The sequence below is a fragment of the Neolamprologus multifasciatus genome, chromosome 10 (genome assembly GCF_963576455.1).
Source record: "Neolamprologus multifasciatus chromosome 10, fNeoMul1.2, whole genome shotgun sequence".
Taxonomy (NCBI): Eukaryota; Metazoa; Chordata; class Actinopteri; order Cichliformes; family Cichlidae; genus Neolamprologus; species Neolamprologus multifasciatus.
In genome coordinates, this window is record NC_140448.1 from 8,959,544 (window position 1) to 8,983,278 (window position 23,735).

A 23,735-nucleotide genomic window follows, 5' to 3' on the forward strand; every position below is an offset into this window, starting at 1 on the left:
TCAATGGTGTTTGACTTGGAATATGTATGAGCGCATGAAATTTTGATGGAGCACTTCAGCACAAAGCGTACTCCTACTCACTTTTCCACAAAACAGACAGAGAGCGTCTTTAAGATTTAGAGGCTCGCCTGTGTTGGGGTTTGAAAGGAAATTCAGCACAGACACCACAGCAATCTGCATTCACTTGTTAAGGTTGGACTGGATCAGACTGAAGCAGGCAGACCCACAGTTTGTCTGTATTCTGGATGCATTTCAGAGCAAAGTCCATCTGTCTGCCTCTTTTTCTTTATTGTAGAACTTTTACACAGAGACACGCCTGCACAAACTAGCCAGCAGCATAGATGATGGAGAAGGAATGATTTCACTTTGGAACTGTAATAAGAATATCTGTGGTAACAATTTCCTACATTTTTTTAGAGTTTAAAATGGTTTAAAATAGCAATAAAGCACACAAGGAACTACACATATAGTACATTGAGCCATTTATTTCTAAAGGATGTTCCAAATTTGAAATGTGCTAACACTCTTTTCCCCTATCTTTTTGTCCAAGCTTCTTTTTCGAGGTCTTCCCGAAGACCCACTTTGCCTTTTGGGACTATGCTGGTTATTCAAATATTCATTCTCATTGGCCTGCTTTGTATGAACAACCTGCAGCAGGGCTGTGGCATGGACTTTTTATCAGGTGAGAATCTCATACGTGGGTGTGAGAACGATGAAGAGTAATATATTAGAACGCACTATTGTGATTTACTAACTTGAACTTCTCCTGTAGGTGCATTTATGTTGTCCTGGATGAAAACATGAAAACAAGGATCACTTGCATCTGTTCTTGTCTTTTTCAGTGAAATGCACACCCTGCCTTACTGTACAATGCGCATTGCTGCTCTGTGTATGCAAACTTTCATTGTAATCGAGCTCACTGATTATAATTATATACACTTTGAGCTGTCTTTGAGTGAGATTATCTTCTACCAGTTATTATGTAAAATAGATTGGAATTTGTAATTTTGCTTGATGTTCTGTTCTTTTATTTCAGTTTCAAATGACTAAATCTCCTTGTCAGATATGTAAACCTTTAGCTTTTCTTATATATTGGCGTTTATGGGCATCGTTTAAAAAACTTAAACACTTAAGGACCGAAACTATGAAAGCCCAAACATTATGCCTCTGTTCCATTTTCTTGCACCCAGCTCTGCTGTATTGATTAGGCAGTGGCGCCCTCTAGTGGTAGATTTTTAGAAAATATCTGAAACTATACAGCATATCACTCCCATACCACTCACCATTAATTTCCCCCAAGATTGGGACGATCTTGGGGGAAATTAATGAACACCTTGAGGTTGATCTATGTGAGCATACGCATATGAATAGAATGACTGCTCACAGTATTGCAAACACACCTAAAACATTTTGAGAAATGTTTCATTCTCAGTTTAAGGTCATAATACACATATATGAATGTCAGTAAGCTATACAAAAGTTTTACTGCATACCAAGCTAATTTTTTTATATCATAATTGATGTTGCATTAGATTTAGTTTCGGCTTACACATAAAAGATCACATTCCTCTTGTGACTAAGTCATTAGGAAAACTTCTGCTACTGCAGGATTAAATTTGAATACACTTCACAGGGTTGGCATTTATAAAAATGTGCTTCCAAAGCAAAATGTATTTATCTACTGGGAAACATCTTCTTAACTTCATCTATTTATTCACTTCCACCAGCCCAGTCATCATTTCAATACCATTAAGTCCTTTTCTAAAATGTCAACTGAAGTTCATAAAACTTCTTTGTTAAAAATGCTTCTTTCTTTCGGGTACTGAGAGATGATTTACATTTATTTGTTCTTTTTTTTTTTTTTTTTAAACCTATCTTACAGTGTTCACAATCATTCTGCAATAATTTTCAGTGTAGTTACTGTTTGTGGATACATTTAGGCCATGAAGATATAGATTACATATATTATGTAGGTCAAAAAATACTGTATTTTTTTTACACTTGCTGTTGTTTTTCCTTGCAAACAAATATAGACAAACACAGAGGAAACCACGAGGTCATCACCCAGTCGCCCACATCTGAACAGGAAGTTGAACAAGGCAACAACCAGGGGTATAAAGGTATGATCCACTCATCAGTCTTGCGTAAAGCATCGTGTCGTTGTGACTACAATGCGCAGAATGCTGGAATTAGTTTGGTTTTATGCTTGCATGTTCCTAGTTTGCATTTACTTTTCATTGCATTCTCTATTGCCAGTAGTTGTTCAACTAATCCTGTTGCTTTTGCTTTGGTTTTATCTTGCAAAATAGCTTCAAAGAAGCGTCTGAAATAAGCTTCAACAAAGCTGCCGGTGAAGTGTTGCCCCAGGATGTGCTGATTCTGTATTTGTCCTTTGAAAGACACAATTTTGATCCCATTTTCCCAGGAAGAATACCACATTTCCTTTTGCTGACAAAGACTCTAATACCATTTAATGCCAGTTCAGCAGCTGTCGACCGCAAGTCCTGTGTCCAAAGCCAACACAGTTCAATCCTCTATCCCTTTGCTCTGACATTTTATGGTGAGGGCTTTGACATGGGGGTATACTGTGGTGGAACAAAGCTAAACATTTAAGTGTTCTTCTGTCTCTGCAGTCTCTGTGGTTTCTGAAGATGAAAAAATCGCCCTCAATAAACTGATTTATATGCTGAGCACTCTTCCTAGCCTCTGAAGCAAAGTTAAATTAAACACAAACAGAAAATGACACGCCATAATAATTATGTGAGTGTGTTTTTCTAATCCATAATGGGCACCATGAAGATGTTTTCTTTTTCTCTTATGAAATCAAAAGTGGAGTTCCATTGTCAGCTTATGTGGCACTAATGGGTGAAAGTGGAATTCTTGATCCCTTTCTCACATCTAAAATCTTAGTAGACCAGCAAGGAAAGAAAAAAAAATGTGAGATGGCGCAAAGTTGAAAAGATATCCAAGTCTTAATGAATGATGAGACCATCCGGGCAGCTGCCAGTTTGCCAGTTTGGAGGAAGACCGAGAAAAACAGAAGGCACGGCTGTTGCATCAGCTTTTCTGACTGTGTTGTTAAATGTGAAGGCAAGGGCCGCTTCTCATTTTGCCTCAGTACTTTGCATGACCCTGAGCAACTGTAGTGAAAGGCATTTGACAACTATGATGCAAACAAGACATGAAAAAGCCAACGAACTGTCAGATGAGGAGCAAAGAGCGGTGAATCAGCATGGAAATTACAGCTAGTAATGGGTAAAATATGTGAAAAGGAGCTGCTAATGCAAAAAATATCATGAAAGATCTTTTGTGTGTGTGTGTGTGTGTGTAACAGCTTTTAAAACCTGTCTGCATCTTTAGTGGATAAAAACAGTTGATAGTGCTTAACAGACGATCGAGGCCAAGTTTATTGCTCTGTTGAGATTCCAAATTATTTATTTTTTTGTAAATATTTTTTTTGGGGGAGGGGGAAGAGGGGCGATTTGGCTTTGTGCTTACTGGAGATATTTTCTCCCTTGGATGAGAACCAACTGGATATCCACTCTGGGGTGAAATAAATAAATAAAATTAGGTCTCAGTACTTGGCACGCTCTCCTTGAATTCCTTGCCATTTTATGCGCTGTGTTGTCGTGAAGACGTGCACGTCTTTGTGTTCATTTTTTTTCCCATTTTATACCATCTGTTCCTGGAAATATTGGTGCTTTGGGTTGTGAAATACACAACAGAATTCACAAACTCTGCATTTAGCGGCGCACACTGCACCTGGCATTATGTAGAGGCCACGCATGCATGAAACAAAAGATGCATGGGTGAACCTCCGTTTATCTTCTTTTTGTTGTTCTTTAGCTCTACTGTGATTCCAGCCAGTATATTCATATTAATGCAGTAAATTGAGACTAATGATGCAGTTATTACATCACCAAATGATATGTCTTGCAATACAATCACAGGCCTGCTCTTCCTTATAGTCTCAGCCAACTGGGTTGCCAGAGAGTCATATTGCAGGGATGATATTTACGTGCGAGTAATGAAAGAAATGTGGGCAAACAGAGACCCCCTTTGGGAAAATAAGAAGGAAAATGCAATATGTGCAGTAAATAATTCAAAGCGAATAATGGAGGAAAGCACTGTCCAATTATCTTTTTTAATATCACTGTGTTGTTAAAATTATTTTAAACACTATAAATGGTTTAGAAAGGTAGAAAATGCATAAAGGCGGCAGAGAATCTGAGGTGTTTACAATGAAAGCCATTGAGTGCGTGTTTTATGAAGCCAGACGAGAGCTCATAGTGAGACTGTAATTTCCCATATTTTACTGGTTGTTTACCAGCTGTGATGTCTTGGCATGGAAAGCTGAATGCATTCGACAGAGCCACCAGAGGTCCACAATGGGCAATTACAGGATTTGAGGCATGAGGGCAGGGACGGCTGAGTAAGTAAACTTTGTTCAGTCTAAATGTGACTTAAAAGAGCAGAAGATACTGAAGATTACCACTTCTGTGGCATGAGAGTAGGCTGGGGTGGTCACATTTACCCTAAATGCATAATTACTGTTTACTCCTTTTTTGTTACTAATTTCAGTCAGATATGTGGAGGACTTTTTTAATTGCATGCTTATTTATTGCAAAAATTGAGGGGTACCTATTATGCTCATTTCCAAATTTATTATATTTCTGTTTTTTTTCTACTCTGCTAGAGTGGCTTTGCATGATTCACGGTTCAAAAGAATACTTATTTATTTTTTAAAATCTGTATGAAACAAACCATTTTAGCTCCTTTTAAGCTAGCTTTCTTAGATTTGAACTGCGGGTGGGTGGAGCGTGTGTGCATACAGAAAAATAAACATATAAGTTATTGCTGTGCCATACTCCAAATTTTGGTATCAATCCAATGCAAGTAATTACAGGGCTAATATTGCCACTACCACTATCAATACCAATACTTTTACCCATCTATAAAAGCAGCATATGTAGGAGAGAGAGCAAAGAGATTAATGGGATGTCTCATCATTAATTTGGAAATTCTGAACACACTTTAATGACTAGTGACTTTGACTTACTTAGTACAGCAAAACACACCATTCAAGTTTTTATTGACTTTGGCTATCAATAAATTAGATATGACAGTCAACACAGAAAGGTTCATACACACACACGTGCACACACACACGTGCACACACACACACACGTGCACACACCTACACACACACACACACACCTTCACACACACACACACACACACACACACACATTTAACATACTGAACTTAGAAGACAAAAACAAAGTATTAATCCTGTTGCATTAGTAATGATCCGGGGTGACAGAGTCAGAATTCAACGTTAACATTTCTAAACTTCTAAATTTCTAAAGGAGAAGCGAAATTTCTCAGGAGCAATCCTTCCCATGGACTGTGCTGCGCTCTTGCAGCCAGCAGAGGGAGCCCTGACCCGCTCAGACAACAAATACATTTCTTTGGTTCACTAGGTTAGAGAATTAGACCAACTGCCAAGTTTATAGTTTTCTTTATGGATAGAAAGTATTTATTTAATCGGATTATAACTGAGGATGTCCAGTTATTACTTCAACGTGACATTAGGACACAATCCACGAGATATTACATTTCAAATATCATCCAATTTCACAGGAGTATGAGTGGGGGTCAGAGGGTGCGATCTGGATCGATTTTTTCAATTTCCCTGAAAAGCACAGTGACTCTTCAGCCTCACAGATGAAGGCACGCTTTACCAGCTCATTAAGATTGTAGCAGTTCTTTGTGTGTTGCCCGAGCCTGTCCCTTTTGGATATAATAAGAACACAGTGCACGTCTCTCTCCTTGATGGTGGGATAAAAATAGTATAAATCATTCATCAAGGTCATTTGTTCACTTTCAGCAGTAGTCACACTTTAAAATATCGAGTGTAGTTTAGATGGGGGAAATCTGCATGTGACTAAAAGCACTTCTTAAAATATTGGGTAATGATGGGCACCTGACAAAGGGTTTAGTTGGAGTTTACTATAGTCCTCTGCAGGCTGCCGCCGTTCATTAAACAGGACTGATGTTGCTGGAGTTGCCTGATGTGTTACATGATCTTGTGACACTTTGCTATTTAATTTATTAAACTGGATATTCCGCGTTTCGATGGTTTTATGACATATATTAGACTTCTTCAGCCTCATCTTTAAAAAAGTTGAGCACGATGCAAAGCCTACTGGAGCCTTTTTGCTGTCAGTGTATCCGTATGCGGTTAAATGGTGCCTGATTCGCAGGAATCTCCTCTGCACAACAGAAAAGCCTGTGACTGGGTAGGCAAGCCAGACCAGCTCTGAGCGCAGAGACGCACGGCGCCTCATCCAACCAGCGTCAGTCCCACTAAATCGGGCTAACACTACACATTTTTAAACCATTAAAGTGACTGCAAGTGGACGTTTCGGATCTTTTTTTTTTCTTCTTCTTCTCGATCCTTTCTCTTCATTCAGCTGCGGAAATCCTCTTTCGAAGTCGGACAAATCTGATCCCAGATGAATTCCGTGAAGTTAGCGGCATTTGGAAGTGAGGAGCTGGGTAGTGGGAGTGGAGAAAATCCAAGTGGTGTTGAGTGGATTAGGGCTACTTGTCGGATAACCCGTAAGGATGTCTCCGACTGATTCGAACTTTGATTCAAACACAAACTCAGTGTCCGAGGAGCAGTTGTGAACATTACTGTCTGTATTACCGCGGAGCTCGGGAACTCTCCCTCCGCCCCGATCCCCCCTCTGTCTTCGGCTCTGCTGTAGAACTTCCTAAATTAGATGAAATAGACAAGAAAACGCATTCTCACTGGATTAACACCGTTTCCAGCTGCTCTTAGAGATGCCTGCTTATCTCACAGGAGTTTACCTTCTGCTGGTATTTCTAAACATTTCTTCAGGTATGAGTTGCTTATTGCCTAAACATTTTTCCCCTCTTAGCCTGTGTTCTAGTGATGGAAAGTTTCCAAATAATACCCGATGGGCACGTGCATATGCAAAAATGTAGCGATGGTGAAACAGAAAGTGAAGGGAAAGAAGATGATGGATTTTCTCAGTTGTATCCGTAACAGCAGCCCGCAGGTATTTGGGTCACCTTTGCTCTCTGCAGACAGCAGCACCAGTGTGTGGCCCCTGACCCATGCTGCGTGCTGACTGGAGTAGCTGGAGGTGACCCTGCTGTCCAGTGAAATACTTTTTATAAACCACTTATTATAATTCATTGGAGCTCACGGCTGAATGCATGGGCTGCTGTTAAGTTTATGTGAGAACTCTCAGTTTTGCAATAGCATGAGATCATTTGCATGACTAAGTGCAGGAGGAGTTAGCTGGACTGGTAGGTTGTCGCCTTTTTAAATTCATTATATAGGGGTGTACTTAAGAACAGAGGCTCTGCAAAATATCCTCTCATGTTCAGGCACTGCAAGTTGGGAAATCAGCCACCGGCCATCTTTAAACATCATTCTCACTGGGAGAAATCTAAGACAAAGACTGAAAAAAGAGAAAAGCTTTTGGATTACCAGTATGCACATTGATTATTACCCACAGAGTTTTATTTTTGTCTATTGAATGACCAAGGTTAACCTTGAGCAGTGAAGTCACAGGTGGAGGTTGGGGGTGCATAACCTGAAAGAAAGGTTTTATTGGAGTGTTTTGTGCAATTTATTGTGATGTGTAATTTGATAGATTGGCTCAGTCTATGTTGAATAACCCACAATGACCATTTGAAAGCACGCGTTTCCAAATGTTTGCAAATGTAGCCTTAATATGTGTGCGTGTGTATTTCTGAATGCACTTTAGACTCAAAACACATGAAATGACATTTGTTTCATTCACTATTTATATATTTATTTATTTATTCCTTCATTTAAAGAAACCCTGATGCTTTGTGCTGGCGCCAGACTCGTTCACTCTGTAAAGCAGAGGCAGCTGTCAGTAACATTAACAGTGGCCACAAGCTGCAAAAGAACTGCTGTGTTTTCAGCACTAGAGCTTTCGTAAGTGTCTGACACTGAGTGATGGTTTTATCTGATGCAGAACTTCCTTTCCTTGACAGCACACAAGGTGATTCTTCCAAAGGTTACAGCAGCTCAAATAACTTCAGAAAAGACGTGTGGCTTAAACACAACCTTACTTTTGGATCACATTCTTTAAAATAAACATACGAAAAGTTGTATTTACTTCACACTTTCCAAACCGCTGAATATGTCCTAAATGGTCTTCCAGGCCACTTTAATGAAAGCAAAAACAGCGCACAGCAGTAACGTGGCTATAACGCAGCTTTTAACCTGCTCTTTTCTTAAATTTCAGTGGCCAGTCAAAAAAAGGGGGAAACACGCTAAAGCTTGCCCATCCTCTTCACCAAGAGCACTAAAATGTGCCTGACACCAATTTTCCAGTATGTTGTCTGTAAATTTGCACACCGACAAATTTGGTAACCGCATAATTCCAAGAGTTTTCAGGGAGATTTGAGAAGTACGGCTCACTCGTCTAGTTTTTAAAAAAATAATGTCTCTGAACTCAATGCTTTTTTTTTTTGTCAGGATATAAGAAGAAAACTGGCAAGAGGAAGTTTCAAGTGAACATAATAACTTCTGTGTGGTTCATGTGAACAGCCCTGCGATGAAATTAACCCCTTAGTAGAAGGCCAAATATTAATAACAGTATTTACTTCATTCTCTTTTGACTAATGCAGTGGGCAGATTTTTTGACAAATGGTCACCAAGTGAGTTGGAAGAGGTTATTAGGTGCAGAGTACATGCAATACCACAGTTTGAACCCACGAGAGCATGCTCTTATGATTGATTATAGAGAGTTTATACCTGAGATAGCTGCCATTTCTCTTGCAAATGGTCCAAATTGCAATCAGAACGATTACATCGTTTTCCCATTTCTAATGTGTTTTCTAATAAACACACCTAAATATGGCAAAGATCCAGCTCTTCAAGCTGGATGTTTGGTGACTTGATCATACACAGAAACCTTCAGCTATCGGTGTCATTTTAAGTAATAAATCAGGTAATAAGGATGATGTTCAATCATCTAAATGACGCACATAAAAAGCACGTGCTCTTGTCGAGATGGCCTTTTCCTTTTCTTCCCATGTGCACATCTTAATTATGCGTCCCCAGAGTGTTGTTGTCTCACCATTCTACCTGCTTTGTTTAAAGGTCTGCAAAGACTGCATAAAAAGGTACTTCAGGAAAATATAAGATCGGCCCATTCTGTTGTTCTTCATTAAGATGGCTGTTTTACAGCTGCGCTTTCAAACTAAGTCGAGGGTCATTATAAAAACACTGCCAGCTTAACTGTCACTAGGATCATTACTTTAGCCTTTAGCAATAAGTATCCAAATCCTCTGAGGTGACATCTTACCTTTATAAACCTTCTCATCCATGCGCTATCAGTGGATTAACTCACTGACAGCAAAACCATATTCTCAGTCAGTATGATTGTTAAGTACAAGAGGGACTCAGAGACCAGCAGGACACAGCCCAATTTTATAATCGCTGTGAACGGCAACCCTGCAGAGGGTAGTTTAGCTGAAACATCTGGCCTACCTCCTGGAGCTTGCTGTACGCAGGTTACAGATCACACATACTTATCATTTTGTTTCGTGTCCTGGATGCTATAGGTTGACTTTTGTGGCTGGACAAAACGTCCAGCACCTGTTACTCAGAGCTAGACCTCAAGCAGTAATGGTTTGACTGGGGGAAGCTGACCCTAAGCTAACAAGACTCCCTACAGTCGTTGTGATGGTGACAGTGATGAGATGACTTCCACTACTAATGAGGATTTCTTTGCTACGGATGATAGGGCTGATAGGATGTCTTTGTATGCCTTTGTATGCCAAGAATTCCTTTGTTTGTTGGTTGAAATTGTGTTCCTTAGGAATAATGCAGCTTATAACCTACAGTAGACATGTGTTTGGTTGGAAAGAATATTCATGAATGTTTATTTTGGTTTGAATACACCAGTATGTGGAGTCTTCTTCACACTGATTGAGTACACGCTTCTTAAACAACCCTAAGCTGGTTGCAAATTTATGTGTCCCCATGAGTTCCAGTAGCTTTATGTTTTCCTTACTGCTCTTTAAGATACATCAGACTTATACATCTGGACATCAGATTATATGGAAGCTTCATTTTAACCATTTGAATGTGATAGATATCCTAAATCCTAGTGGAATTTTTCATTGTCATTCAAAGCATCCAGATCAGAGAGTGTAAAAAAATTAGGTCGTTTCACATGAACGTTGTTTGACACAAGCATTTACTCATGAGAAGCTGGCCCATCAAGAACTGTTGAAACAGAATAACTAAGACTGCATGTTTACTCCCCCAAACCCCTGCAGATGTTGCTGCAATTGTTTGGTTCAGCCCGAATGTGCATAAATGCATACGCAATGCCGTTAGCGTGAGCTTGTTTTTAATGTGTGTTTTCAGATTGTCTGCTGAAAGCTGTGATTCATAATTGCTTCCCTTGTTTACTCACTTGTTTCTCGCGGTGCTGTGGGGCTGAATGCGGTTGCTTGCCTGGGGAGGAACAAGCTACTGGGAGCTTCGACGAGTGCCTGTGGGCCTGTGGGCAACAGGTCATCACACCTTCGCACAGACACACAAACATACACACAGAGAGGCAAAAGTGTTTGCACATCTCATTTTGAGGGGGATCGATTATTGTCTGCCTCCCCTGCGAAGGTAGCAGGTTGCTTGCCTGGAGGATCTTCACAAATCTCTACTACTGTCTCAGTCTTTTCAAGTCATATTTTAAAAATAGAACACAAACAAAATAATAACGTAATAATAAGAGTTTAAACTGTTTACCTCAACAGGATAGTATTGATACAGTGTCACAACTTAGTAAAGCGTAACAGCAACTCATGCATGTGTGAAACAAATTATGTTGTTATAATTAAAACGTTATTAAAAGCATAAAGCTCAGCATAAAATTCAACTCTATGTCTCAGTGTAATTGTTACCTCACTGTGTATTCAATCAGGGTGATATAATATATAGAAAATCAATGAAGTTTTGTTCATTTGGTGTGAATCCAGATCAAGACACCCTTCCCCCCCCCTCAATATTTGGTGAGCTTTGCAGGCTTTGTTCAGCAGCAATATTTTCTTTGAGAAGAAAAAAATAGTGGTATGATCTCTCCAAATTTGCAGACTATTTACATGCACAAAAACTGTATTGTACACTAAATGGAAAGACCTAAGAAGCAAATATGGGAAACCTTTATTTTTATTTTTTTTAATTTGGCTGTTATGCTTGTCAATCTGTGGTGTTGTTCTTCATTCCTCAAACCCTGTCAAGAAAACCTTAAATAGTAAAGCAATAGCTTTGCTCATCTGGAGAGAAAAAACGTCTAAGCTTCAGAAATGGCTGTGGGTTTGTGGTTTTCTCTGGGTTGTTTGTACTCCTCTGGCCATAGTTTCCTGTTCTGAGGTTATTGTCCAGCTATGTCTGTGTGTTGAAGCACTTAGGATAATTACTTCTCTAAATAAATCAGCTCTCCATTGTCCTGAGGTTTTATAAATATTGTGATATTCTGCACCCAAAGTGTGTGGTTAATCTGCATAATCTGTTGTGTCATTCTCTGACAGTCAAGATGGGTTATGGCATGCTGTGCTGATATTTTCAGGGAAATCTCTGAAATTTGTCATTGGGACCCATTTCCCATTGGTGCTAGCAGTGATTGGAGTGCTATAATGGTGGCAATACTTTAAAATGTAATTATCTATCCTTCCAGGGTTTGGATTTGAAAGGGTCAGAGTAACATGACCTCAGAGATACTTCTTGAAGTGACCTCTCTGAGTTATCTCCTTTCCATCCAGGCATACCAGTAATCAATAGAGTCAATATTCTGTTTGATAGGTCTTTAGAAGTCGTTCCATCGTAAAGCTCAGACATACGTGGAAAACCACATATATTCTCTTACATATCTATTAGGCTACCTCTGACTGTTAAACCTATACAGTAACACAGGCTACCAAAGACAATGGCTGAGGATTGCGATAGACCCCATCAGTAATGCACATTACCCATTTCCTCAATCCTTCTCATCTTTCACCTTTATTTGTCTCCTGTCTCTCCCCGTCATTACTGACAAGCTTCAAAGCTCTCTATGTGAAGACTCCAGGATAAAGAACTGTTTCCCACCAGAGCATCTCCCACCGAAGAGCCCGAAACGTGCATAAATTTCTTTTAATTAGGGCACCTATTATTAGTTAGCACTTGAAACACTGTGCTTTGGATCAGTGTTTCCTTTAGGATTTTGTCAGCATTGGGGTGGGAAAGGGTTTTGTTGTTCCTGGGTAGTGCATGGGTAGTCTGTTGGAAAAAGTGTTGGGAAAGCGATGCTTGACTGTAAAACATTCTAAGGAAATATTAACTGGCATCTATTTGTTAATACATAATTCAAATTTAACATGCGACTTACAGGATATACATTAGCCTAATTGGCATTTTATTTTTGCAGTCTGAGTTAGTACACTTCATTTTTGTGGACGTTTGTGGAAGCAGAGTGTTCGATGAGCAGTAGATAAATCTTGCTGAGAAACAGAGGATATTGCACTTTCATATGAAAGTGACTTTTTAATGTGATCTACTTTAGGAATCCCGCCTCAAAAAAAAGAAAATGTCACAATATATTGTGAATTAATCACGTTGTTTTGCACGTTGAAGTATAATAACAAAAAGACTGAAGGCGTTTCATATTTGAATATATTCCAAACATGTTTTAGAAGAAAAGTAAAGAGGAGCTTTTCATCACACTGGATATTTTCAGACACCAGGATAGTGACAGATGGTGTGGTGTCAGCTTCTCAAGTATATGGAACTGAGCCACTGGGTGCTAATAATATATTAGAATTTTATGTCATTCAAATTCAGACGCCGAGATGAAACGCAACAGTCTCGAACAGACGAACAGAACCTCAAAGCCAAACACTGTACCCAATATTCCCGTCATTAGACAGAGGTTGACGCAGGTGAAAGCATCTCAAGCGTTTTGATATTAACTCTCATTAGCTTGTGAAGACAGTGGAAAATATGTGCCCTATGTGTTAGTCACCATATGCATGGACATGTGGACTCTGTGTGTAAAGATTCAAAGTATTCTAAACTTTAAAACCTATAACTTTGGTAAAGTTAGGAAATATAAATATATATTCATGTAAAATGTTGACGTCAGTCATGTTTGGTGTTTTTGTTTTTTTAATAGAGGGATATGAGCATCTGACAGCTAATTTAGCATGCTCTAAAAGCATCAAACATACATGTTACAAATGTATGATGCACATTGTATTCAGTTTATCTTTCACTGCTATCGCTGAATAATAACCATTTTAGTTAAATAACCATTTTCTTCATCACTTTTCTATCATTTTTCAGCCACTCCACAAGAAAAAGAATTCTTTTTATTTTTTGCCTGCTCTCATCAAGAATTTTCCATCTTTGAATTCAGCTCTAGACTTTGTGTAAATAAGGCTGAAACTAATATTGTAATAAAGCCAGGCTTAGCCTGCTTACTAGATTCAATTTTCTCTCTAGCAGTGCTGGGCTTCACTGTGCCTGAAGGCCATTTTTTGATAGTCTGTGAAACTGAGGCTTGCTGAGTGATACGATACGCCACCGGCCAGTGTCTCATCCCATTAGAAAATGGCTCAGGTTAATGAGAGAGAACGAAAGGAGCAAATGTTGACAGGGATGGCATCGGCAGGCTTTGGTCACGGTGTTGTGAAATACGTTAATTAACCCGTGTTCAGAATCTGTATGAAAACAGAGATAAAAAGAAAGTTCAGTTGCTCATTCATCTCACAGAGGTTGTGTTCACATTGACTTTGATTTTCCAATGCAATGAGAGCTAAAAGAGCAGATTTACACCATATTTAATTCCAATCCACAAAAAGAAAATACCTGCGGTGTTTTTGCTGACTTCAAACAGCTACTTTGTCATGAACTTGATCAAATGAGAACTGTAGCCAGATTTGGTTTTATTTTCCACAAATCAACTGCGTTTACATTGTGTCAATACAATCTTTTGTAAGCAGCTCATTACATCATTATTTCTGAAACTGAAAACAACGTGTTAACTGTTAACACAAGTTTGTACAACTCACAAAGAAACATTTTTACCTCAGTAACACCTTTTTTTGATAACCGCGAAAGCATAAAGAGGTTATTGGATCATTACCCGTCAAAGAATCCAAAAGCAAACCCAAAAGCTGGGCTTATGCGTCAACAATCAACCTAAGAGCCTGTGCCAACACGTGCGATCTACAGCACCATTGCACATGGAGCCAAATAAAAAGCTGTTCACACAGATAAATTCTCAAATTGCTGCCACATGAGTAATCACCCTGAAAAAAATCTATTGGCCTCTCCTATGGTAAGCTTTTATCTTTTACAGAAGTAAAAAAACCCAAAACAACAAAACAAAAACCTGAACTTATCAGCGCTTTAGTCTTTCAAATAGCAGATATAGAGTGAAAAGAATAATATCTGTGGAGTGGAAGTGACTGACAGGATTGTTAAAAATAAAGAAATAATGGTCAGGATATTATAGACTTCCAGAAGCCAGCTCTCATTCGCTCACTGCTGTGCTTTCTTGCCACTTGTATGTTACTGCATTACTGCTTCATGCTTTATATGTGACATTGGCAAGTCAAACTCCCATAATCAGTTTGAATAAATAGCATTACCACCATTTGTTATTATATGATTTATTTTAAGCAGTTTTACAAATGGGGGAATGTGGGAAATACTACATTTTTTAAAGAAAGATAATAAAAAAAAAACCCGATTCAATTGGATTAAAACTGCATTTCGCATCGCAAGTCCACTAAGGCCTAATATTTCAAATGAGGAATGTGTTTTTATGGTGGTAATATAGCACCAGCAGCAGCAGCAGAAGCGGCAGCTGTGTTTTGATAAGACTTACATGTGGTTCCTCGGCATGAACGCTGCCAATGTGTGAAACACCAGTTGGTGTTTTTAAAATGTTCAGACCTAAGATTTGAAACTGTTTTGAGAAAAGACAAAATTACATTTAAATGTCACATACACTGCTGTATAAGCATTTCCAGGTGAACCTGCTGATTTGTGGTTAAAAAGTAACATGCCACGCTTCATTTATTCAGTACTTGTTAAAACCAGCTTTCAGAGAGTTTCCTCATTAGAAGGAACCAAAGGACGTCTAAAAAAACAGATTCCCTGAAGGTCTGATGAGTTAAGCAATCAGAAGATATTTATTTCCCTTTTCTTTGTTCCACAAGTAGCACGAATAAGTCCAACAGGTGTCAGCCAGCTAAGATAACAGGCTGTTAGTATCATAAGAAAGTGCAATGTGCTTTGCAAACTGAGAGCGCAACCCATTTTAATGTCTTAATGTGCAAGAAATGAGCCCATTTTAAGAAATGTGCTCATTTAGTTTCTTTCCAGTGATTAAGATTAAGAAGACTATTAACAACCTTAATGTGTTAATTGGTAAACGTCAGAGATGCTTGTGGATGGATTTCCTTGTCTTTAGTCAAAGATTCCCCTTTCAGTATTTAAGTTATACTAATAATCTGCCTGTAGTAGACACAGGTGAGAACAGAATTGATCTTAATATAATTCTTGGCAAGAATAAAAACACAAATATTGTCTAAAATGTAGAATATGTGTCAATGTAATCTATCTGCAATGCTAACAGCAGCACTAAAAAAGAGAAATCCAAAAATTACAGAACAATATAGCATGAAGGAAATTTCTGTATTATTTTTTATGGCTATTTTTTATGGATTTTTTTAACTTCACACCAAATGTTACTATTTAAAATGTACAGAAATGCCCCAAAACACCTGAAAAAAAATCCAAGACATTATTTTTATTATTATTGTTATTTCTCTTATTATTATGACAATGAAGTGTATACTGTATATCGGGTATATGTCTACATTTGGGGCTTATTGCACAGCAGGTGAAATTGATTGAGCTATAAAACTAATAACTGTCTTAATAAGATCTTGTGTTTGCTGTAACTATCTGTACAATCCATGACTGTGGCATCGTGTTCTGCGTCTTCATTATAGAGACCGAATTTGAGACTTTAAGAAAGAAGGGTTTGGAGGAAATTGCAAGCTTATTTGGGGGTTTAATTGTAAGTGTGTCCATTAATATTATGACATGGCATAAATAGCGTGTGTACAGCATGTGTTTGTGCATGAAATGGGATTTTGCCAATGAGAAAGACTTCAATTATAGTGCTTCAGTTTTGTAGTTGAATTTAGTGCTTTGGGCAAAGTCTGGCTCCCCTCACAGTGTGACAGTTAGTTCACATCTGGGCTGTCACTACCAGGGGCACAATTAGGACCAAAAATAAATGTAGGTCATGCACATGTGACATGCAATAGCGCAGCATGAGCCTAATGGGACATTAAAGTATTGATTTATTTAGTTTAGGAGAAAATGTTTTATTTAAATAAAACATTTATTTTTTTAAGTTTCAAGTCTCTAAGGGCACAGGGAAGGAAAAAAAACATAGACTACAGGTGGTCTGATGTACTCAGTTTAACTGATTATACTAAGACTGTAGACTGTACACTGTAGCTTCAGCTAGTGAAATGATAAAACACACATTAAAACTTTAAATAATGCATTTCATTAAAAATCTAAATGTGTAATAATTCATTACAGATATACAAATGTGTGTGTGTGTGTGTGTGTGTGTGTTTTTCCTGTAATCATAACAAATGACCTTTTTGCCAATTCACTGTCTCTCTATTCATGGGAGGTTTTGCTCTCGGGCTCTGCTTGAGTGATAATCAATGGCCTGTACAGCCACTTTACTTTCCAGTGAACATTTAATGGAGTGAGAATAAGCCTCTCAGATGGGCTACTGGCCTTTCCAGGCAGTAGTGTACCGGAGATAAACGACTGAAATCATCTCACCTTAGCTTATGGTGCAGGAATAAACAATATGGTCAGCACATAAAAAGCCAAACATGTAGAATCTATTGACAATATTTCACAAAGCAGACTTTACTTCTAAACAGCATTAGCATAAGCTGAACGGCAATGAATGAATGGACTAATACAAAGGGGGAAAAAAGTTATCTGATTCTTTCTCTCTGCAGGGACATAAGACACGTGCAATATGTTTGCCCCCTTATGTGAGTTATAGACAGGTTGATGGATTCATCCTGCAGTTAATGTGTCCTGGTGACCTACTTGGCTCAGATGATTATCATGTACCAGCAATGTTCTGGTTCGAGTATGCCCAGGGGACTTTATTGTGTGTTACCTTCCCAGTGAGCATTTAACAGATGGCAACCCAAAGTGTTTTTTTTTCCTCTCTCTTTTATTTACCAGCCATAAGAGCCTGTCTGGGTTTTGTTTTCACTATGCGAGTCTGTATGTGTATAAGTGTGACAAAATGTGGTACTGCCCACTCTACTATAGTAGAAACTAGTACAACAGAGGCTTAAAGCACTTTTGCAGCTGTTTGGAGAGGATGTCTGTCAGTCTATGAATAGATGCTTTAAGTTTGGTAGAATCTTCAAGATGCAGTCCAGAAACAGCACAGAAGCTTTAAAATTTAGAAGATGGGTATGGTTTAACCAAACAGCTCAAAAATTAAGCCTATAAACACACAAGTGTCAAAAACTGCAGCTTCTCAAATGTCCATGTCCAAGCTGCTGCTAACAGATTTTATTTTAAGATCACATTTACAGCAGAAACAGACACATTTACAGCTGGTACAGCCTGTCTTTGATCTAACATTCCCCTTTATAGTAGCTGTTCATAATAGCTGAAGGGATGTGCCTGAAAGAATCAAGCTAGCTAGTGTCTGCTCATTAATTAGTACTCCACCTTCTTGTCCAAAGCTGGTCATTTCTGGCTCAAAGAAAAACAGAACACCCTTTGCATGCAGTACAGTGAGAAAATATTTCCCCCTTTCTGATTTCTTAGCTTTTTTTTTTTTTTCAAAAAACCTAAAATCAATTGTAATTCACCACATTTTTTAAAGGCTCAGTGTTACTTGCCACACCCAGGCCTGATTACCTCCAGACCTGCTGAATCACTTAAATACAACCTGTCTGACAAAGTGAAGTAGGCTGAAAGATCTCAAAAAGCAACATTTCGTGTCACGATCTAAAGAAACAGCTGAGAAAAAAAGTCATTGACAAGGATCAGTCTGGAAAGGGTTAAAAGTCTGGACTTGAATCCAATTGAGGTGCTTTCTTGTGACCTTAAACATGCCATTTATGTTCAAACCCTCCAATGTGGCTGAATTCTGCAAAGAAAAGTGGGCCAAAATTCTCTGCAATGATTCGAAAGACTCAATGCCAGTTATTGCAAAAGCTTGATTACAGTTCTTGTTGCCAAGTGTGGCACAACTAGTGATTAGGTTTAATTGTATCTTCAATTACTTTTTCACACAGAGCCAGGTAGGTTTGGATAGATTTTTTTTCCCTTATAGGCACCAGCAAACCTGCCGCATTGCTCGCTTTGTGCCCCGCCATTAACATCATCATACATCCATTTATGCCCAAAGTTATGGTGCAGGTAGTTGCTGCAGTATTTTCCTGAATGATAGGTGTTGCAACTAAGATTAAACCCAACATTAGTGCTGATATAGGAGGAAAAGTCAAAAGCAAAGGGATTGCAGAGTTTTCTTTTCAAACTGTTGCAACATCTCCCTCTGTGTAACCGGTGAATCGGTGAGCTTCTGTACTGATGTGTCATTAAAACGGCAGTAAAAAGCAAGATGATTGTACACTTGTGTCTTCAACCCAGCTGTGGTGGCAGCAGCACAACAAGGCCGGGTTACAAAAATCGAGAGGTGCACGACCTGCAGAGACGGCGCCCGGCGATAGCGACATGATGTCAGTGTGAATAAATAACTCAAAATGAGTTGCCGTACTCCCACCTTTATCTGACATATTTTATCTTACCAAACAAAAGGAGGTGCAACAGATTATTTTCAGATTTATATGTTTAACAAAAGAAATGACAGTTGCTTACATCATCTCTTTTGTGACTTGTCTCGAGAATTTTCTTGTACCTGCTTTGGTCTTTTCACTGCTTATACAATCATTCATACTGAGGCTGCTGGTTGAGCTCTAGATATCTTTAGCATTAAGCTCTTTACCTTTGTCAGCTTATTTAAACCACACATGTGAAGCTTGGGGAAAGTGCTTGAAGTTTTTCATTAACAATGTTCTTATAAATATTTTTCATGGAGGTTCCCCTATGGTTGACTTTGGCGAAGCACTTTCATAATGTCATTGAATGCAAATGATTAATTGGACAGGCAAGGAATGGTGGTTGGTTGGAATTTGGTATTCATTTAATTGTGAATGTAATCATTAAATATTAATCTCAGAATAATTTTAAAAATAAATGAAAAATGAAAATGCCTTTAGTCCAGATTTTCATTAAATCTAATTTTAGGCCTGTGGTAAGCCTATTTCCACTCTGCTCATATCTTGCCCCAAACATCTGGGTGCTGCAGTTGGGAGGTGTTATCTTGTCCATGACCTTGACTGTCCTCCCTGGAGACTGCCTCACTGCGCATTGTGTTGCAGGAAGAGAAGAAAGAAACCCTAATTTACAGCATTGCAACCAAAGTTGATCATAACTTCCCAGTAATTAGAACCATATGTACAAATGCAATTCAAAATCAAATGTTTCAGCAAAATATGAGACAAAGTGCGGTTGTAGACACCTTGTCCTGGCCGCACACAAGCGCAAAAACACACTCACATTCCTTTTCCTGCATTCTTGTGTGAATGACAGTGTTGAACTGCTCCACTTAATTGTAGTTTATACAGCCTGAGAAGGAATGTCTGGCATTCATTGCGTCTTTCTGTTTTACTTAACAAATGAGTATGTGCGAATCTTTGTTATATGTCTCTACCACAGATGCGTAGCCTGATTGCTTGACAGTTTGGGAAGTGCCTTTCCGACCAAGAGTGAGCTGAGAATATGGTTGCAGCTCTCACATCTTTAATATGAAGCCACTAGCACGACATGGTTAGCTTACCTCAGCATAAAGACTGGAAACAGGAAATTGTAAAAAAAAAAATGTAAAAACTGTAAAAATGAGTTGTGGTTTGATGGGGGGTTATATGCTAGAGTATATCTTGGCAGGTAGAAGCTCAGATCACTTTACCTCCAGGCTGTAGCTTTTTAATGAACAGACATAAGAGGTGGATCTTCTCTTCTGACGTTTGTCAAGAAAACACACTTGTATATTTCCCCGAAAAACATGTCGTTATTGTAGAAAAATAAAACCTAATCTGTTTATGAGACTTTTCACTCTATGATGTACTTCTGTGGCCTTATTAAAGCCAGTATTCTTGTGAGAACTCGGAGCCATTAAACAATAGCACATCAACCTTCCTAAAAGCCTTAGCGCAAGGCCTCATCTTTGATCGGTATTTCCCTTTCTTTCGAGTTTTATAAATGACAAGTTAAATAATATGAATATTCCTCATTTGACATTCACACTGATCAATTGTTAAAGTAACGGGGGCAGTTGCGACATTTACGAGCTCCCCTTTTGTGATAATTATGATTCAAGATTGGAGAAAATTAATAGTGATAGTGTTAATAGTGACACTTTTAATAGTAAATTAAAAGTGACCGTGTGGGCTGCTTTTAAAATCACTATTACACCATGCAGGATTTTACCTTTTGTTTCCATGTAACCTTTAGTACTACACAGTTATGTGAAACAAGCCTCTGGTCTCTCTTGCAGTCCCTTTTGATATAAAGCTGAATCCACATTAGTGAGATCATGGCCTTAGAGAAGTGGATTTGTTAGGTGTTATGCTGACATTTTAGTATAATAAGATGTGGTTAAAAGACCCAAGGTGGTGCAGCGATGCAGAGCAAACACTTGCATACTATCATCTTGTCACACTAATACCTTGGTGCTCTCAGTTAAGTCTGTGAAGCACTCATTTCTTATCTAGGCAGAAGTCATTTCATACTGAAGCCAATATTTTTTTTTGAAACTGAGGTGTATGTAGATATCTGCCCAAAGGTGGAAGTAACAACTTTCATGTGGCACTTGCTGGCTCCTCGATTTAAAAATATTACCTTTTCTCTTTTGGCTGCTACCTAAAACTCAAAACAGGCATTTTACCAAGTTCAGTTAGTTTTATTGTGCTCCAGCAGTGCTCGTTGATACTATGGTGGTCATTTGGTTATCAACGGGACTTGTCATGGCGGTCTCTCAGATGCTCTTTTAGCCTTTAAATCTGTCTTGTTTCAATCCCTTTCCTTAAACTCTGCCCTGAGAAGCTGTCTGTTCAAACATGCGCTGTCATTTGATGCACAAGTACCGAATTTAGAAGCTTCTGGAAATCTCTGCCTCTCCATTAAATGTGTGGACTTTGATCCGCGATCTAGCCCAAGGCTGACGAAAAAAGAAAGCTAAATGACTTTTTCCACACTGAAACAAAGGGACTGCCTTAACAAGATGTAGCTGTTCCACTTATTGCACACTCTTAAGCCTCACAAAAAAAATCTGCCTGCTTTTATTAGCTGTCTCTGAGTCCTGCTTTTCCAAAATGGCCTTGCCGTTCAAGCACAGGTAATCCCATTGTACTGGAGGTAGAGATTTACCACCACAAGAGACTCTGGTAGTCTTGGCGTCAGCGTTACTCTTGCTGCTGCTGGCAGCTGTATGATCGTCTCATACAGCTGCCAGCAACAAGGTAGGAGGAAGCCGCTAAGTCTCCAGCATCCTACACTTGGTGCTTTTCTAGTACTTGCTTGTTTGGACAAACCACAAAGAGACAATTATGCACATTGTCTAAGAAGCGCATCTTAAGACTGAAGAACAAGATTTTGAGACTGAATGTGAACCAGAGGTGAAAACTGTAACCCAAGACTACAAGTGAGGGTCCAGAAATGTGTGTTAGCATGTGTGCTCATTTGGTTCTGCTATTTGATATGTTTCTTTGACTTGTTTCCAAACTGTCATACACCCCTTTCATGCGCCATACATCCATACATTATTCTACAGTAGATGACACTGGGGTGGGCTACCTAAGACCACCAACATTGTGCTAAATTGCATTCCCATTGTGTTATTACAATCTCGGTGGTTATGATTTGTTATTTTAAAGGCCCCTCTTCCCCTATTATTACATCCTTTTTCCTCCTATTATATATCCCCCCTTGCATTCTTTTCTCCCTTACATATTCAGAATTTGAATGGCATACAAAATACCAGCCTTGTTATCCAAATATAGTTTGACTTTCTACTGCATTTAATTCTCCAGAGAGATGCACTATTCACCTCTTTTCTTCACTGTCTGAAACAAAACTACACAGACATCCGTACAAGACAACAGCACTGCCTCAGGAACGACTAACTAAAAAAAAAGAAGGGAAAAAAAGATTTTTAGGTTCATAGGTGCTACAAATGACCTTTGTTGTGTGCGTGTGCACTCCATTGTGCACCTTTGTGCATGTTTTTGCATACTGATTGTCTGCTGGCTGCTGGCCCTTTGCAGATAAAGCCTGGTCTTTTTGGGGGCCACTTGTGGCAGGCTGATATTGCCTTTCAGTAATGCCAAGGAGCTCAGGGACTTCTGTGGACCCCTAGGCATCAGCCCAACACAATTAAGAACAAGGAAAACAGCATGTGTGTTGTGAGCAGGGGCCGAAGGCCACACTGGCTGCCTTGTTTGTATTGTTCTGATACTGGTTTAAATGTCTAGACAGTGTGTAAAATTGCACTCAGATTAAATATTTACAGTTTTTGCACACAGCAGTATTGGTGGGATTGCCTTTTCTGTTTTTAAATATTTGGTTTGAAAAGCTGCAGAATGTGTTTTGCTTTTCTTTGTAGTGGTTAAGATTGCTAAACATCTTTTTTCTCTATGATTCAGAGCTTTTTAAGCATCTGCTTCATCCAAGCAGCATTGTTTTCAGCTTCAATTGTGGGATCAGAATGATGCATTAGAGATGCTGCCCTGTGCTGCTACCTTCACAGGCTGTGCTACTGGAGAGTTACTTACCCAATTTATTCCCCCCCCCCCCTCGGAGCTCTAGCAATTTCAGTGCACATCTTAAGTGCAAATGTTAATGGTGTCCAGAGGATGAATCCTCAGAAGCTTTACTGATTCACCTACATTTAATCAAGTACATCAGATCCATTTCTTACTTCCATCAACCAATGCTTTAAATTATTATATTGTATTATTGTTGGTCCTCTACCTTACAATATAAAGCTCCTCGAGGGGACTCTTGCGATTTGGCGCAGTATGTAAAAATCCATAAATAAACCTTAAGATGTTAACATGTACATGCTCATCTAAGATGCTCAGAATGGTAAGGTGTAAGTGCTACAGCTTACCATTCTCAATGTTAAGGTGTAGCATTTACATTTTACTAGTGGGAAAGGTGTAAATATGACAGATTATTAGGACCACATTAAAAAAAACCAAAGCAATATTACTGCGAAATTTTGACTTTAATCTGGAAATTCTGACTTTATTCTCAAAAAGGTTTTTGTTTTCTTAATGTTGCCCTAATATTCCTTCATATATAAGATGGAGGGTTTGTGATTGAATGGGGTCAAGCTGGCAATTAAATGCAGTTTATTTGGGATAGTACAAGTGAAAATGGCCATCTTCACACACACAAAAGTTACATGAAACAGAAATTCACATTAACAACAAATGTTTTACCACCGATAAACAATGCAATATTAATATTGTCA

General features: G+C 38.7%; 1 protein-coding gene across 3 annotated transcripts in view; it reads left to right on the top strand.

The window, feature by feature from the left end:
• Positions 1-23,735, top strand: part of LOC146509569 (roundabout homolog 1-like) — a 98,097-nt gene that overhangs the window by 6,731 nt on the left and 67,631 nt on the right. Inside the window, exons 2-3 of one of the 3 annotated variants that reach the window (XM_085173928.1) lie at positions 551-682; positions 2,034-2,120. In XM_085173928.1, coding sequence (XP_085030054.1) covers positions 598-682; positions 2,034-2,120 — 172 coding nt within the window. In that variant the 5' untranslated portion in view covers positions 551-597. Of the gene's footprint in view, positions 1-550; positions 683-2,033; positions 2,121-5,643; positions 6,908-23,735 lie in introns of those variants that run through there. The other 2 variants (XM_085173929.1, XM_085173930.1) reach the window with 2 other exon arrangements.